The sequence below is a fragment of the Danio aesculapii genome, chromosome 8, assembly GCF_903798145.1.
Source record: "Danio aesculapii chromosome 8, fDanAes4.1, whole genome shotgun sequence".
Classification (NCBI taxonomy): domain Eukaryota; kingdom Metazoa; phylum Chordata; class Actinopteri; order Cypriniformes; family Danionidae; genus Danio; species Danio aesculapii.
The window spans coordinates 53,714,879-53,734,618 of NC_079442.1; the positions used below are offsets into that span (position 1 = coordinate 53,714,879).

The window sequence follows — 19,740 nt, forward strand, 5'->3', positions numbered from 1 at the left end:
GCTAAATTGATGGCGTATCTGCTGTATCCTATCTAGACTACACTATAAAACAGTAACATGATTAAAATAGCATTTAAGGATATACTATTAAAAGGAGTATTTGTACAAGGCGGGATTCGAACCCAAAAGTTACTTGATGCATAGTAACAACGTTCATACTCACGGTCCACTACGCCATATGAGACTCTGTCAATTAAGTGAGGTTTATTCATAAACTAATTTCGAGAGGATCACATGCTTATGATTTATCACAGCCGGTCTCATATTAAGCTAATCAGTATCATCCAATCATATGAGCCATAAGCTACTATAAATAACCACAGTCTTCAGTCCACTTTATCTTCGTTTGGAAGAAACCCCCCTTCCTCCCCATTCTCCTCCTTCACTTTAGATCGGGCGGCACGGAGGCCCAGTGGTTATCACTGTTAGCCCCACAGCAAGAACACTGCCAACCCTGGTCCTGCCAGGTCAGTAGGTGTTTCTGTGAGGAGTTCGTATATTCTCCCCGTGTCCGCGTGGGTTTTCCCCGGGTTCTCCGGTTTCCTCCCACCATCCAAATATATACATCATGCATAACAATCAAGCATTTGTCTAGCCCCCTTTTTTCCTCACATGTTCTCTTAGCTACTGCAGACGGGGAGTTCTGAGATCCACCGAGCTCAGGCTCCCCTCTTGCTCTGCAAACGGGAGGAAGCCCCGGGCTCGAGGATCCCTTGAGCTCGGGGCTCTCTCCCGGCACAGCATGCCAAACAAGCTTTGATGGATCATCGGCTAAGTGTGAACTCTTGAAATGCAGATTCGCGAGGTCTCGAAACGCTTCTGAGATACCTGATGATTTGAATCGCTTTAGTCACGTGACCAGGTGTTTCTAAACACTTTAGTCATGTGACCCTGGTGTTTCAGATCATGCTTCGGTGCAGTGTTTCGAAACAATCAATATTAATCAATTCCCCTATAGCGCATGTGTTTGGACTGTGGGGGAAACCGGAGCACCCGGAGGAAACCCACGCCAACATAGGGAGAACATGCAAACTCCACACAGAAACGCCAACTGACCCAGCTGAGACTTGAACCAGTGACCTTCTTGCTGTGAGGCGACAGCTCTACCCACTAATTAAATTGATATACTTAAAATGAAATGCTGCATATAAAAATAGTTTATAAAGGTGTAAAAACTTGAATCTGCACTAAAATAGCAGAGTGACGCACGGTACATCACACTGTACCCTGACAGTGAGCCGGCATAAACCTTATTTATTTAGTGCATTATGATCTGGTATCCATGACGACAACATCAGCATCTGACGCTCGACTGCAGCACAATACGGTGTCCATCAGGAATACAGATCATTGTTCATGTTTAGAGTTGATTAGTTCGTTACTTAACAAGTTAAATGAGTTTGATGAGGTGATGTGTGTCCTTCAGCTCTCTCTCTCGCTCTCTCTGTGTGTGTGTGTGTGTTGTTCAATAGACAGCAGAGGTCAGAGCTGTTCATTCACACACAATGAGAGATCAGCCTTCAGCCGCTTCAACTTCATCCAGAGATTCAATCCTACAAACACAAAGAGCTCAAGGATCCTCCATACACTCCTGCTGACAACACACACACACATGCACAGCACACTCAAAAACCACACACACACACACACACACTCACAGGCCTGCACACATAAACATATTCATACGTAATAACCACAGTGTGCATTTCATGCTGCTTCTCAATAATGTTTAATGAATATAACACACACAATAATCAGCACACAGACCGCTTCAGTGATGAACTCGTGTGATGTCTCTGGATGAAGCCGATGATCCGCATGCGGGACATTTAATCGATGTTTTCTGTGGATCAGACGTGTTTCTGTGTCTCAAACACGGGCCGCACAGGAGATGATCACAGGGCAGAGAATATGACGGCACGCTGGAGGAGTAAACCGTCAATGAACACGAGCAGAAAACACACGTCTGCCCACCTGCAAAACACACACACACACACACACACACCAGAGTCCGTTCAGATCAGACACTGCAAAAACATGCTTTTATTATTTAGTCTTCTGCAACATTGTCATGCATTACTTTTCTAAGAAACTTTCCCCAGCACTAAACAACAGTCTTGTATTTTTAATGATTCATTTATTTACTTATTTATTTATATTTACCTGCTTTACTTAAAATGAATTGTTATTAATTATTTTAAATTCTTAATTGTTATACATTTATTTTTTAAATTCCTTATTGTTAATATATTTAGTTATTTTAAATTATTATTTTTTATATTTACCTGCTTTATTTAAAATGAATGATTTTTAATTCTTAATTGTTACATTTTTATTTTTGTAATTTTATTGTTAAAATATTTCGTTTAAATTCTTATTTTTTAATATTTATTTGTTTATTTAAAATTATTATTTTAAATTCTTAATTGTTTTATATATATATATATATATATATATATATATATATATATATATATATATATATATATATATATTTAAATAATTTATTATTAATGTATTTAATTAGTTTAAATCTTTAATTTTTTTATATTTATTGTTTGAATTATCTATTAATTATTACACATTTTAATTTAAAATTAATTAAAATTCTTTTTTTATTAATAATTATTATTAATGTAGCAGTGTATTTTAATTTATTAATGTATTGAATTATTTTAAATTCTTTAGTGACTTTAATAGAATTTAAATTAATTTAAATAAATCTTTAATAAATTTAAATTCTTATTTTTTATATTTATCTGCTTAAAAATAATAATTATTAATAAATTCCTAATTGTTATATTTATTTTTTAATATTGAATTACTTTAAATTATTAATATAACTCTTTAATATTTACTTATAATTTTAAATGATCTATTAATAAAATCATTTTTTAAATTTTAATTTCTTGTTTTATATATTTTTCATTATTATTTATTAATAATAATTATTATTAATGTATTTTTAAATCTTAATTTTTAGATTTATATATTTAAATTTTCCATTAATTAATGTACTTTTTTTAATTCTTAATGTTTTCTTTTTTTCATTATTAATGTATTAGTTTGAATTCATACTTTTTATATAAATTGTGTTTATATATTTGTTTTATTTTTCTTCACCTGTGTGCTGTATGTCCATGCGCGTCGTGTCAGCGGAGGTGTCCTCACAGTCCGTAGTGTTTCTGCTCTGTGTAGTGAACACTGGTAAACCGTAAAGCGCAGCGTTCAGAGCCTGATCTAAACTGTCTGCTAACCTTTGCTCATGAGAATCCGACTCTGAAACATAACAGAAAAAACAAGACATGAGCAGAAAACAAGGCCATAATCGCTGGAGGAACAAAGTTTTAGAAATTTAGGAAAAATAGCCTACAGCGCCATTCCCATAGATTAAAAACTAAGCTAGAGCGCCATCTACTGTTAAAAACTAAGCTAGAGCGCCATCTGCTGTTAAAAACTAGACTAGAGCGCCATCTGCTGTTAAAAACTAGACTACAGCTCCATCTACTGTTGAAAACTAAGCTAGAGCGTCATCTGCTGTTAAAAACTAAGCTAGAGCGCCATCTACTGTTAAAAACTAAGCTAGAGCGCCATCTGCTGTTAAAAACTAGACTAGAGCGCCATCTGCTGTTAAAAACTAGACTAGAGCGCCATCTGCTGTTAAAAACTAGACTAGAGCGCCATCTGCTGTTAAAAACTAGACTAGAGCGCCATCTGCTGTTAAAAACTAAGCTAGAGCGCCATCTGCTGTTAAAAACTAGACTAGAGCGCCATCTGCTGTTAAAAACTAGACTAGAGCGCCATCTGCTGTTAAACTAGACTACAGCTCCATCTACTGTTGAAAACTAAGCTAGAGCGTCATCTGCTGTTAAAAACTAAGCTAGTGCGCCATCTGCTGTTAAAAACTAAGCTAGAGCGCCATCTGCTGTTAAAAACTAAGCTAGAGCACCATCTGCTGTTAAAAACTAAGCTAGAGCGCCATCTGGTGTTAAAAACTAAGCTAGAGCGCCATCTACTGTTAAAAACTAAGCTAGAGCGCCATCTGCTGTTAAAAACTAAGCTAGAGCGCCATCTGCTGTTAAAAACTAAGCTAGAGCGCCATCTGCTGTTAAAAACTAAGAGCACCATCTACTGTTAAAACTAAGCTAGAGCATCATCTACTGTTAAAAACTAAGCTAGAGCGCCATCTGCTGTTAAAAACTAAGCTAGAGTGCCATCTGCTGTTAAAAACTAAGCTAGAGCGCCATCTGCTGTTAAAAACTAAGAGCACCATCTACTGTTAAAAACTAAGCTAGAGCGCCATCTACTGTTAAAAACCAGCATAGAGCACCATCTACTGTTAAAAACTAGACTACAGCTCTAGCTACTGTTAAAAACTAAGCAAGAGCGCCATCTGCTGTTAAAAACTAGACTACAGCACCATCTACTGTTAAAAACTAAGCTAGAGCGCCATCTACTGTTAAAAACCAGCCTAGAGCACCATCTACTGTTAAACTAGACTACAGCTCTATCTACTGTTAAAAACTATGCTAGAGCGCCATCCGCTGTTAAAAACTAGACTACAGCGCCATCTACTGTTAAAAACAAGCCTAGAGCACCATCTACATCTACTAGCTGATGTTACTAAGCTCAAAAACTTAAGTCTTAAATAGCGCTGCAACTAACAATTATTTTAATAATCGATTAATCTGTTGATTATTTTTTCAATTAATCGTTGAATCTGATTAAAAAAAACAAAGAAAAGCATTCATTTCTAACCGTTTATGAGCTATTATAATAATAATAATAATAATAATAATAAAATAAAGTACATAGTACTTTAAATAAACTAAACTAACTAAAATAAATAAAGTAGTTTTGTTCTGTTTTCAATGCAAATATCCAAATATTTTTTAAATCAAGATACATACTAGACACATGAAATAGCATAAGAAATTATTATGCTAATAAAACACCTCAAAATTAAGTGATTGTTTGCTTAAAACAAGTTAAATTATTTGTGAATTGGGTAAGAAAAATAATCTAAACGAGATATAATCTCAAACAGAAGATTTACCAGTTCATATAAACATGTAAGTGATTGTGACCTATAACGTGAGATGGTTGTCGCCATGTTTACTTGCGGCCGCACGTTTGCCTCATTTATAAAAAGCAGAACATGCAGGATTCAGCATGTAAATTAACCAGTTACTCCCAAAATACATACAAGTACATACAACTATGTGTAATGTGTATCTGATATGAATAAAACACATCGGCAAATTATATTTGAATGGATTGTTAGACTTCCTTATGTGTTTTACAAACTCTAAATGTTTTGTTTTTACTAGTACGTGTGTGTATTTACAGGTCTAAAACATAAATTAGGCATTAGGCGGTTAAAACGCTGTATAATTGTGATTAATATGACACGTCTTTCTCAGCGGGGTTAAGTTGATTTTGTTTTCGAAAAAAAAAAAAATAAAACTGAAAAAAATAAGAACCACTTTTCCGACGGTCCCTTACTGACACCAGACACCGCGCCAAAGCTCAGTTTGATTATCTCAGTTGCAGCTCTAAAGGCAAACGAGCTAACGCTAACTTGTCATGCTTGTCAAGCTGGATAAAAAGTAAAACATCAGCACCAGGGACTTTACGGTCTTCACCAGGGCCGGAGTGGGACTCCTTTTCTGCCCTGGAGTTTCAAGCCTTAGACCGGCCCACCTCAGTTCACGACTGACTATATTACAATAACGTCATTTCCAATTCAGTTTCTAATGACACTATCACGTCTTTTCAAGAGTTCACACTTAGCTGATAATCAATAAAGCGTATTTGGCATGCTGTCCCGGGAGAGAGCCCTGAGCTCGTAATATCCTCGAGCCCGGGGCTCCCTCCAGTTAGAAGGGCGAGAGCGGAGTTCAAGACGAAGATACAGTAACTGGAGTGTAAAACTCTGGTTATTTATAATGCTTCATCATCTAATGGGTCAGATTACGGAGCTAATGAGGAGCCAGCCGTGTTGATCATAAGCACTTGATCCTCTCCAAATTAGTTTATAAATAAACCACACTTTGAAGAAAACGGCTGCTTTAGAGCTTCAAATGTTCGACAACTCAAACAGTTTTATATGTGTTAATAATAAAAATGAAAAAATAAAAATAAATTATTTACTGAGGTGAGATTCGAACACGGGTCGGCAGCGTCTTAACGAAATGTGCTAACCACTGGACCACAATGGCTGAATCTTTGTACCCGTGTTTTCATCTGATTTTCATTGAGCAGATGTAATATTCATTAATATTAATTATTTTAATTCTTATATTCATTAAGGTGCCGATGTTTGAGGTTGAATGATAGTCATCATTATTAACCTGCAGGCTGCATTTTGCTCACGGGGCTGCGAGAAAATAAATAAAAAGAGCGGAGCTGTGGTAAAATTATGAATAAAAAGAGTGAGGCTATGGTCAAATAAATAAATAAATGAAAAAAGTGCGACTGCTGAGAGAGCAAGCAGATAGGGACACCGGCCCTCGCGGCCAAAAAAACGGACTGGTCCACCCGATTAGCCAATCCGGGCCTGCTCCTCACTTCAAAACGGAACAAAAGTAGGACCCTGCTGTTAAACTCCCTTCCTCATCCCTGTCTATGAGGCTATGAACTCTGTATCAGTGCGAGAGAGACCGAGTTCCCTCCACTCCGCGCTGAACTAAAGTGTTTTTTAATAATCAAACGTCCCCGTGTCGCGCGACATGATGAATCGATTATGAAATTCGCTGCTAACGATTTTAGTAATCGATTTTGATCAATTTAATCGATTCGTTGTTGCAGCCCTAGTCTTAACCGATGTTTTTGTACAGCTATAGTATTTGAACACAATAGAAGAGTCAAACTTCTTTCATTCAAAGAAATAAAATGACATTAAGTATATCAAACACTCGACATGACAATTTCACCATATATTCACCATGATGGACACTGCACATTTATCTGACATTCGTTCAAACCTGAGTGTGTTTGGAGTGTTTTCCTCAATGGAGGGCGATCGGCATCAGTGCTGGTGGATGGAGAACTGAACTCTCGCTTTCTTTTAGCAGAACATCTCTGTCTCTGTGTCTCTAAAACACATTCAGACTGTAGTCTGTGTGTTTCATTGGAGTCTGTCACACTGTGAGACATCAGCCTGGACGGCTGTGGTTTATTTAGTGTATTATTCCTGCTCCCGACTGCTCTGTGTCCCGTTTGCAGGAGCAGACGGTCAATGCGGCTCTTCAATAGCGGGTTTGGGAGAGGTTTAGAGCTCTGTGTGAAGGGAACGCCGGTAAACGGGTCATTCGGCAGTCGACCCCAAGTCGCCTCTCTTTTCTCATACTCCTCCAAAGTACTCTGATCGATTACCATCCCACTGGGTAAAATCATAGGAAGAACCATTAGTTCCTGCGTCAACGGATCAAGGAACTCCTCTGGAGTTGGAGAATCAGTCTGAACTGCGTCTGATTTAGCAGCAAGTGGGGTTGTTGGGTTTATTTTGAGCGTGTTTAGATGTGCTTGATGGATCTTTTTGAGTTCAGATTCACTACAGGATCGAGATGGCAAAGCCCAGATGGAAAGAGAGCGAAATCCGAGCGCAGACGCAGCTCCGCTGTAGGGAATACTGATGCGGAGTTGAGCAACGGATGATAGAGATCTGGGGCTCCAAAACTCTTTAGATTCACCAACAAAAGGCGGAGGAGGATCACAGAATGGAGGACGAGATTTAAAGAAGGGATGCGTGAAAGAAAGCTGAAGCTCTTCCTTCAGATCGCATCGAGACACCAGCTGGAAGTTCTCGCCGCTTTGTTCTGAACTTGTAAGGATCTCAATCCTGCGGGAGCTCCGGCCTTGATCCATTCCCCACGGCCACAGCTCCACATCCAGCCGACACAGCTCCATCTGCACCTGCATGTAGACATATTATCATTTACAACAGTGTTGGCTATGTCACTTCAAATAAGTGATTAATAATATAATAATTTCCACTGTATTTAAATCACTTCGTCTGAAAAGTAATCAATAAAATGAACTTTCAGGGAAATATTCATGACCTACTGTTTCATGTAACGTCTACATCATAGACTGTAAAATATATGGACGTAGCATCCGTGACGTCACCCATAGGTTTCTGAACACTGCAAAAGAAGCTACAAGTAGGCGCGGTCAACCGTCGCCATTTTGTTCGCGTGTCATCGCACCCACGGCGGGATACCAAACAAGGGCAAAGAGGCGGGGAGTGAGCGGAGCTACAGACACCTGCTGGCACTTTGCTTAGACCTGGCAGACAGACTTTACTGTGGGAGAAACGCTTAATACTTTATTACCTGCGACTCGTTTGTGTTCTGATCACATGTGCTTGGCTGTACACTATATCAATAAAGTGTTTAGACTTTTAAAAACACTGTAGTCATACACTGAGCCACTAAACATTGTTCTTATGATGTTTTTCTACAGGAGGAAAATGCGAATTACTTCCAAACACTTCAGATATAGTGCGTGTTAGTAAATGCAAGACTATTGATGAACTCCAGCATAACACTGTATGATAACGCTTCAGATGACTGATCTAGAGCCTACAGCTAATCAATCTGTCACATTCTGGAGTGCTTTACGGGTCTAAAGAACATTATAAATGATAAATGATCTTCAATAAAACACATACATTTATAGAGATGGTGTATAAGTATATAACTTTACTCACATGGGAAACGGAGGCCACGTGAATGGTTTGTGAGCACAATTAAGTGCACACAGCATCCCATATCATCTGATAATTGTAAGAAATAAGTCCAAAAGGCAGCTGACTGTGTAAAGCCACATAAAACAACACAAAAATACGATGAATATGCCGAGATCAGTGGCTAATCTGCCGGATTCAGCTGAGGTGAAGTGACGGTGACCAGCGAGACCTAGCTGTCACTCAAGTGGCCACGCCCTTAATTATGCAAACTTAATATAACCTAATATAAAGGAAATGGATGAGTTATAAATAAATTCACCCCCTCACAGTTGTCATGGAGGGTAATAATAGCTATAAGAACCAAAATCGTTCTTTGTACCAGGCTGTAAACACCTTTTTTTCTGCTGTAAAGTTGGCCATTCTAACAGTGGGCTCAATTGCAATTTGCTCTATTATGGAGCAGGACTAGCGGAATTTTGATGAATTGCAGTTTCAGTTACTTCCATATTGGCTTCCCGAGGGAGAGCGGGAGGTTGCCGCTTGGTCTACATACATGTGCTAAATGCACATTCAAATTCATTACATCATCTCCACAAACATGTGATAATTTATGTCTATGTAGTTTGTTTCTTTTTATAACTGTAAGATGTTTTTAGACAGTATCTTGCTGTCTGTGTGAAAACATTTTAGAAATTTTGCCATGCGTTTTCATTTTAAGAATAGCACAAATAGCTTTTCGCATTTTAGCACAAATTAGCTTTGTAGATTGAATTACGTTAAATGCGAGTGAAACTGAGGATTACTTTTGTCACGTGAAGAGACGCACCGCGCAACTGTATTTAAAATATACCCAATATCTTAATCTCTAATATTTTCAAGTACACTGAGATATTTTTAGGGTGTTTTCACACCTGCCTTATTTAGTTGGGTTGAATCGCACTAGAGTTTGTTTTCTGTATTGGTGCTGTTCGTTTGGGCAGGTGTGAATGCAGCAATCGTACTCTAGTGCGGACCAAAAAAGCGGACCGAGACCTTCTTGAATAGGTGGTGTCGGTACGCTTTCAAACGAACCCTGGAGCGGTTAGATTGTGGTGAGAATACGATCCGAATTAAAACAGACCCGACCGCAAAAAGTACTGCGCCTTTGGACTAATCCAGCTGCTGTAGGCCGATGCGCTGTGCTTTATAGGGCGTGTAGGAATAATATTTGTTGACAGTGCTTTACCAACAGAGAGAGAGAGAGGGAAAAACATTACCTGATGGATCGTTGGTAATATTTCAGCAAGATGACCATGTCGCAGTTTAGCTAAGTAAGTAAGTGTACTTACAGTTCAGCTTTTGCCATGGTGTGGATTAATACTGAATGCGAGTCATGGTTAATAATAGAGCAATGTGCTGGTGTTTAACTGCACTGCTTTAATGCGCTCCTCCACTGGGCTCACATGAAGCATGTTTCGGGCAGCCGCTGCGGTCAGATCCTATGGTAATGTTGGCGAGCAATGTTTCACAGACCGTACCATAGGGCTGGGCGATTCTTTCGATTTTTCCGATTAATTCGAATTTACGTTTTAAGACGATTTAATTTTTCAGTAAATCGAGGTATCGCGATTTTTTTTAAATAAAACTATTAGGTACAATATAAGAGGCAATATTGTCCGACCACATGATGGCGCGCCTAATTAGCCGCTCACTTGTGAGAGTACGGTGCTCTATGAAGGAATGTAACAGAGAATGTTATGGCGGCAAATCAATGCCAATATTAATCGAGCGCAGCGGTGATGTTTGCGCGCGAGGAGAAGTGAACCGTGAGCAGATTACAGATCTACACGCGAGAAAACTACAGCTCGCGAGCGCACAGGGGATCTTCACGCGCGCGCTCAACTGATCCAGCGCGAAGAAAACAAGTCCCGCGCGCGCACCTCATCATCTGTGCGCACGATGTACGCTCTCGCGAGCGAGGTCATGCCTACAGCGCGCGCGCGCGCGCGATCAGTTCTCTCCGCTCGCTCGCTGGTTCTTCTCTCTGCTCGCGCGAAACATTTTGGAATTTTGTCAGTCCTGGGGCGGGACTTGGTTCACTTGTTATCTCTAGCGCTATTGGCTACTCTACCTTTCCGGAAGTTAGCCGGGATTGGACGCCGATTAAACGACGAACCATAGTTCACGTGATCTTATCATCACCTTAACAAACATGGCTTATGACCAGCACGTAAGTAATCATTTCATTTATTAGGAAAATTATTGCCTTTGTTAGAAAAGGTAGTTATTAGAAACTTTATTAACAGGCGCCCTGTTTACTGACACATTGTCTTGTTAAATCAACTAATCTACTTAATCTTTAATTTATATTTAATTTACACAAAGCAAATGAAAATTTTTATTATGCTTACTTTGTAGTCAAAGTATCAATACTTTATCAATATATGCAATTGCACCATTGAAGGTAGTAAAACTACATTAGCCCATACAGCCCATACAGTCAGACTGTAGACAGAACTTTCTCTCAAGAAACCTGTAAAGAACAGCTACATGTGACTTATCAACAACATGCTTTGTTTGCATGATGGTCTACAAAGTTTTTTTTTTTAACTGTTTTAAATTTGCTTAACTTTTTGAGTTGACTGATGTAATGTTTACATTGGTTAAAATGGTTATTTTCTTACTATATATTCAGAAGTATTTAATGTTTAATTCAAATTGCACAATATTTACTTTATTTCATTCAAATCTTCTGCAACGATATTTAACTTGTGAATTTGTTTTACATTTATTTACACCTTGTTGACCAATTTATGTATGGCATGGCCATTAAAAATACAATGTTCCTTAACCAGATGGTTTTTCAAGTTACTTATAAAGAGAATGTTACTTCAGTCATGTTGTTGTAATGTTTTAAGTTGACTAGTTACACAATAAAAAAAACTGCAAACTCCACACAGAAACACCAACTGACCCAGCCAAGACTTGAACCAGCAACCTTCTTGCTGTGAGGCCACAGTGCTAACCACTGTGCCGCCCCATTCATATACATGTTATTGTTTATTTGGAACTATTATATACATTTTTATTTTCACTAGACACCCCCCCAAACATAGGCTCAATAGATGAAACTATAGGAAAGCTTAAAAAATGAGTTTATTTACAATAAAAATTCCCCCAAATTCAGATTTCCTTTAATATCGTTATCTTTATCAATAATAATCTCCACCTGGAAGTTCAGTGTGACGTGCACAGGCGGCCGCAGGAAGTACTCCAGCTTAAATCCTCTCCGGCGAACATTCCGATCCTCAGAGAGAAGGTTGGACACGTCGTAGCCATCGGCACACAGCTGTCAGCAGGACAAACACACAAAAACACCCACATGAACACAGTCAGAGATGCGTATTCCTGCTTCAGAACATTGCAAGGTCAGCTCAGACGCACTCAAGACCCTCGTCCAGAGCACAAAGAGAAGCAGAAACACAAAAGCAGAGCAGAACTCGCTTATATTCAGCAGAAGCTGAGAGGCGTCTGAAAGGAAAAGTTTAAAACACCTTCAAAGTGTTCAACTTTAATCCTCAGCTGCTCTTTTTTCATGGTAATAGATTAGTGCTGTCCTTAGGCCTGTCGTGATATCTATATTTTGTTGTAGGATATATTGCACCAAAATATATTGCGATAAACAATATTGTTGTCATTTTAAGCTCATTTTATGCCACTCATTACAGTGCTGCGCATATATCCCTTCAGCAATGTTTGCATCCGCAATACTCACATTGCAAGACATGCAATGTTGAGTTGGGATTATAGTCGACCAGAAACCACAGGTCAAGAATTGAACCATGATAGAGTGAAAGTTTGTCATCTGCATGTGTTATAAAGCCTGTGACTATGTGTGCATTTTAAGAGAGTTTAAAGCATTTTAACAGCACATAAAGATTTATTTTATTAAATAATTTGTATGATCAAGACTATGCAATGCTATTTTACATTTGATCATGCAATTTCTGCAACCGAATACTGTTAGACTCTCCCCGGAAAACCCTAAAGCACTGTTTAATTCGCTTATATTTGCTCAAATTTGTTTATTATATGCATATAATAAATTACATAAAAACATATTTATATTTCACGTCCCTAATAAGATCATCCCAATCAATCTAAATTAATGAAATCTTTTCTAAATAGAGCTATTTAGGTCATCTGGTGAAATTGTATTAATAACGCAATATACAGTTGAAGTCAGAGTTATTAGCCCCCTTGTTTATTTTTTCAGAAATTTCTGTTTAATGGAGAGCAGATTTCTTCAGCACATTTCTAATCATAATAGTTTTAATAACTAATTTCTAATAACTGATTTATTTTCTCTTTGTCATGATGACAGTAAATAATATTAGACTAGATATTCTTCAAGACACTAGTATTCAGCTTAAAGTGACATTTAAAGGCTTAACTAGGTTAATTAGGTTAACTAGGCAGGTTAGGGTATTTAGGCAAGTTATTGTATAATGATGGTTTGTTCTGGAGACTATCTGAAAAAAATATATTGCTTAAAGGGGCTAATAATATTGACCTTAAAATGGTGTTTAAAAAAATTAAAAACTGCTTTTATTCAAGCTGAAATAAAACAAATAAGACTTTCTCCAGAAGAACAAATATTATCAGACATACTGTGAACATTTCCTTGCTCTGTTAAACATCATTTGGGAAATATTTAAATAAGAAACAAAATTGAAGGGGGGCTAATAATTCTGACTTCTGAGTCTGTATATCACAGAGAAAGAAAATATCGCAAACTTGTGATATGTCAAATCTTTTCAATATCGTCATAGGCGGAGGGTGAACTAACTCCAGGGGGAGGCTAATATATGCGCTGCCTTTTAATGCATTTAAAAAGATTTGCGACCGACTAAGAAGAGTTTTTAACAAAAGCACCGCCTATCAACAAACGTCTATTATCAAAGTCAAAGTCAGCTTTATTGTCAATTCAGCCACATGTACAAGACATATAGAGAATCGAAATTGCGTTACTCTCAGACCCAAGGTGCTTAACATTAATATAAAAAAAAAATGTATAAAAAATATTTATACATATTTATATTCACATATTATATTCAACACGCACATTACATTACTTTATTATCTAACCCACTGATCTACACTACCGGTCAAAAGTTTGGGGTCGGTTTAATATTTTTTTATTATTATTACTTAAAAAAAAATCTAATTAAAATTATTCTGTTCATCAAGACGGCATTTATTAAATATTAAAAAATAGTTAAACTTATTTATTCAATATTTATTTATTACTTACTGTATGCTGTTTCAAATGAAATTATTACTCCTTGTTGCTTTTATAGCTATTACCAATAATAATAATAATAATAGAGTGATTTCTGAAGGATCGTGTGACTCTGAGGACAGAAGTAATAAAGCTGAAAATTCATCATCGCGCACGCAGCCCTCACTATTCTGCCGCCCTATCGGCCGCCTAGGTCACCCCTGGACGCGCCGGCCCTGAGAATATGAAATCATTCTCTTTTTCACGAGGCAAATCGAAAACTGAACTTGTAATTCAGCAATAAATATTTGACCGTTAAAATGTAAAACTCCAAACAATTGCCTAAACAAGATTACTCCACTATAGGCTAGATCTGTTCCTGAAGGCACACCAACAGTACACATTTTCAACCTCTCCCTAATCAAACACACCTGAATCAACTCATCATAACATCAGAAGAGACTCCAACACCTGAAGTTAATGGGTCAGAAAAGAGAGACATACAAAATATGTACTGTTGGTGTGCCTCCAGGAACAGGGTTGGGAAACACTGGGATAGACTACGTTACAATGAAACTACCACTTTCATTTAATGCTGGAATTTGTATGAAAGCCCGTTCTTGGCTCTAAATAAAACATAAAAACAGATTATTGCGACTTTATACACAGAACTGTGAGATGAAAACAGAATTCTGAGAAATAAAAGTGGGAAAATTCAAGTTTGCATTACTCAATTCTAAGATAAAAAGGCATAATGACCTTTTTAATTGTTTTATTCAGAGGCAGGAACAGATTTCAATACATTTCTCCCAAAAACAAAAGAAAAGGAGCAATGCTACATTTAGGCCTGTCACAATAATCAATATATGGACTTATCACACAGCACATGGACATTATTGGTGATGCAATATATATCATCCATGCATAAAAACCATGCAAAAATTGTGCAACACCTCTATCTATTGGAGGTGTCAGTATTGTAAATAAAACACTGTAGTATTTACTATAAATGACTATAGTATATTTTCTTGTAGGTGTCTGACAGCTGAAAATAGATCTGGTAGCAGATACTGCAGACTCTGTTACTCTTCACCTTGCACTTTACTGTTAACATTTATTTGTTTAGGGTATGTGTATTTGCGTTCTGATTCCAATGCCTCATTATTAAATATCCTTTAGAATAAAATATGCATTATACTGTATAATAAAATGGTCTTAAAATGACAATAATATTGCTTATCGCAGTATATTTTGGTGCAATATATCCTACAGTACAGGCCTAGCTACATTATAATCTGGCGTATTTACATTATGTATCTGTGAGCATTAAATAAATGTAAAAAATCAAACAAACACTATACAGCAACTATAAATAAAGCTGTTCTGACATTCTGAACACATCTTGTCCATGTGATTTTGTGAAATGGTAACAATGCGGTATGAATAGGATTATTTATCATAAGGTCAAACTGCATTAAAGTGCGTAAGTGAATTGGCTTTCTCCAGAATGGCAGTCGATGTACCTTGTTGCAGTGAATGGAGGTCTGAAAGTGTGGCAGGCAGAGATTGAACACCATGGCCTCTGCCTTTACAGCGCTGAAAAGAAGACAGTCTTTTAATAACAGAGTCTTTTATTGCACAACAATATGACGAAAACGCACAGGGACGAACAACACAAGGGCCTGAACTAAACCTTTAGAGGAAGATTGAGCCATCGTATATTAAATGTGATTCTTATTTAGGATTATTATATCGTGATTTATTATGTTGTTAAATGTGTAAACTGGATGTCATTATGATAGCTGGTGAGTTTTTATTTGATTAAATTGTGATGCATAAATAGAGACTTTAATTTATCCCCTAATTATTTATTTAGTTTTAAATATGCCATGATTATTTTGGATTAAATGTGTAAACTAGATTTCAGGTGGCGACTGAGTATTTTGATCAAACTGGGATTCATAAATAGAGATCTTTTAATATACAAGCAAGTTATTTTTGCTCTAAATATGAATGACATTATTATTTTGGATGTGAAAATGGATTTTGTCATGACAATTACTGAGTATTTGATCAAATTGTGATGCATAGAGACTTTTAATATATCAGAAAATAGTTTTTGCTTTAAATATGAAGGACATGATGACAATTGAGTATTTATTTGATCAAATTGTACTGCATAAATACAGACTTTTAATATATGAGCCGATTATTTATTTTGCTCTAAATATGGCATGCTTATTTTGGATATATGTGCACAATACATTTCATAATAATTGAGTATTTTTAATCAAATTGTGATCCATAAATGGAGAATTTTAATATATTTGCTAATTATTTATTTTGCTATAAATATGAAAGACATGATTATTGTGGATAAATGGGTAAAAGTGATTTTAGATGGCAATTATTGAGTATTTTGATCAAATAAAATGAGAATTTTAATGAATCAGAAAATAACTTGTGCTCTAAATATAAATGATATGATGATTATTTTGGATGAATGTGAAAAATAGATTTCATGATGACGATTATTAATTATTTTTTGATCTAATTGTAATGTATTTTAATATATTTTAATAAATAAGCAAGTTATTTTGCTCTAAATATAAATGACATGATTATTTTTTGTGTAAAATATATTTTGTAATGACAATTTAGTATGTATTTGATAAAAAAGTGATGCATAAATAGAGACTTTTAATATAGCAACAAATAGTTTTTGCTCTAAATATGAAGGACAGATAATTTTGGATAAATGTGTAAATTAGACTTTATGATGACAATTATTGAGTATATTTGTCAAACTGATCCATAAATTGATACTTCATTATATCAGCTAATTATTGATTTTGCTATTAAGATGACATTATTTTGGATACATGTGTAAAATAGATTTCGTGATGGCGATTATTGAGTATTTCTTAATCGAATTGTTATCAATAAATAGAGCCTTTTTATATATCAGCAAATAATTTTTGCTATAATTATGAATTATAGGATTATTTTGGATAAATGTGTAAAATAGACTTCATGATGACAATTATTAAGTATTTATTTGATCAAATTGCATTGCATAAAAAGAGACTTAATATTTTTTAATACCCAAGCAATTTATTTTGCTCTAAATATGAATGACATGATTATTATGGATAAATGTGTAAAACAGACTTCAAGATAACAAATTATTTAATCAAATTGTATTTCATAAATACAGACTTTTAATATATCTGCAAGATAATAATTTTGCTCTAAATATGGCATGCTTATTTTAGATATATGTGCACAATACATTTCATGATAATTGAGTATTTTTAACCAAATTGTGATCCATAAATAGAGAATTCTAATATATTTGCTAATTATTTATTTTGCTATAAATATGAATGACATGATTATTGTGGATAAATCGGTAAAATAGATTTTAGATGGCAATTATTGAGTATTTTGATCAAATAAAATGAGAATTTCAATGAATCAGAAAATAACTTGTGCTCTAAATATGAACGATATGATTATTTTGGATGAATGTGTAAAATAAATTTCATGATGACAATTATTAATTATTTGTTTGATTTAATTGTAATGCATAAATACAGTATTGTAATATATTTTAAGAAATAAGCAAGTTATTTTGCTCTAAATATGAATGACATGATTATTTTAGATGTGTAAAATATATTTTGTAATTACAATTATTTAGTATGTATTTGATCAAATTGTGATCCATAAATAGAGCATTTTAATATAGCAGCAAATAGTTTTTGCTCTAAATATGAAGGACAAGATTATTATGGATAAATGTGTAAAATAGATTTCATGATGACAATTATTGAGTATTTATTTGATCAAATTGTATTGCATAAAAAGAGACTTAATATATTTTAATATATAAGCAAGTTATTTTGTTCTAAAAATGAATTATATGATTATTTTGGATAAATGTGCAAAATAGATTTCAGGGGGCAATTATTAAGTATTTATTTGATTAAATTGTGATCCATAAATAGAGACATTTAATATATAAGCAAATTATTTTTGCTCTAAATATGAATGACCTCATCATTTTGGATTAAATGTGTAAAATAGATTTCATAATGACAATTTAGATTTTTTAAAATCAAATTATGATCCAAATATACACTTTTAATATATCACCTAATTATTTATTTTGCATTAAATGTGTTTAAATAGTTTGCTTTGAATATTATTTTGGATTAAATGTGTAAAATTATTACGTTTATTTAAATCAAACTGTGATCCACAAATAGAGACTTCAAAATATTAGATAATATTTATTTTGCTCTACATATAACAAGATTATTTTGGATTAAATGCGTATAATAGATTTCATAATGGCAATTATTGAGTATTTCTAATCAAATTGTGATCCATAAACAGAGACCTTTAATATTAAAGCAAGTTATTTTTGCTCTAAATATAAATGACATGATTATTTTGGATTAATGTGTAAAATACATTCATGATGACAATTATTGAGTATATATTTCATCAAATTGTAATGCATAAATGGAGATTTATAATATATCAGCTAATAATTTTAGTTTTTAATGATGTGATTATTTTGGATAACTGTAAAACAGATTTTTATGATGACAATTATTGAGTATATATTTCATCAAATTGTGATCCGTACAGACTAATATAAAAGCAATATATTTTTGCTCTAAACATGAACGACATGATTATTTAGGATGTAGAAACTGTTGTTACCCTCAGGGATATTTCAGTGTCTGCCTTTTGCAAATCATGGAGACATTTGATGATAGTTTGCTCAGAAAAAAACATATAAAATCAACCAGGACAATTTGTAATTAATAAGGCAAAGTAAAATATGTTTTACACTTTATTTTTAACATCAATGCTTGAAAATCTGACCAGTTGCCCATTTGTTTTACATTATATATGTGTATTATTCAATTAAAATGCATCAAATACAGGTGCATAAGTCTTGCTTGTTATTACAATTCGAAAGGATTTTAACAGGACTCTTAATTTGACAATACCGTATTAAATTATGATATTTACCATAGTACTTATGCCCATATTCATATAATATTCATCCTACGATAAAGCACAGTAAAGGATATGATGACATTACCAACGCGCATGTGCAACAATACAAAGTAACACAGAATTACCATGGTAAACAACGGTAAACATGCTTCAAAAGCGCTTGTAATAAATAACTTGACATCAAAATCGTGTGATTGTTTGTGGTCAAACCTGCGGAACGGACATAACGAGTATAACAGATGGAGAAATGCATAACTAAAGGATGAAACATCTCGACGTTCACACATTTGTGAAAACAAAACTCACCCACAGCAGAGAAACAGCAGCGCGATGGCGTCACCGCGCTACTTCCGTGAGGAAATGTGCGGCGCGGCTGACTTCCGACACCTGCTGGCGGGAATCGACTCAACGGTTTGTCGATGTTATTATTTATTTGTTTAATTATGCTCTTAGTTAGATTTATCAAATCTAAATTAAAATGCCCTAAAAAAGACCGAGTAGTGCAGTAAAACAAAACACATCAAACTGAAGGCGTCCAAGCAGGTTTAATTCCTGATATAGTCTGTGTAAAATGTTTTAATGCCTTTTAAAATAATAATCGAGTTCAAATGATTGGATTTAATAATTTTAAACATCATAAAAATGTAATAAAAATGTTTTCAAACGCACATGCGCAGTGTTTGTCGGTGAGTGACTGGAAAAGCCCGCGCTGCTTAAACTGAAGTCCTAGCAAAACTAAAACATAATCTCA

General features: G+C 35.1%; 1 protein-coding gene across 1 annotated transcript; it reads right to left on the reverse strand.

Moving 5' to 3' along the window:
* Positions 1-1,693: 1,693 nt before the first annotated feature.
* Positions 1,694-19,350, reverse strand: ubox5 (U-box domain containing 5). The gene is made up of 6 exons (XM_056464192.1): positions 19,296-19,350; positions 15,476-15,548; positions 11,901-12,020; positions 6,987-7,917; positions 3,124-3,279; positions 1,694-1,974 (listed from the first exon to the last, which is right to left on the reverse strand). The coding sequence occupies exons 2-6, from the start codon at positions 15,527-15,529 to the stop codon at positions 1,772-1,774; spliced, it is 1,464 nt and encodes a 487-aa protein (XP_056320167.1). The 5' UTR covers positions 15,530-15,548; positions 19,296-19,350; the 3' UTR covers positions 1,694-1,771.
* Between the last annotated feature and the right edge of the window lie 390 nt (positions 19,351-19,740).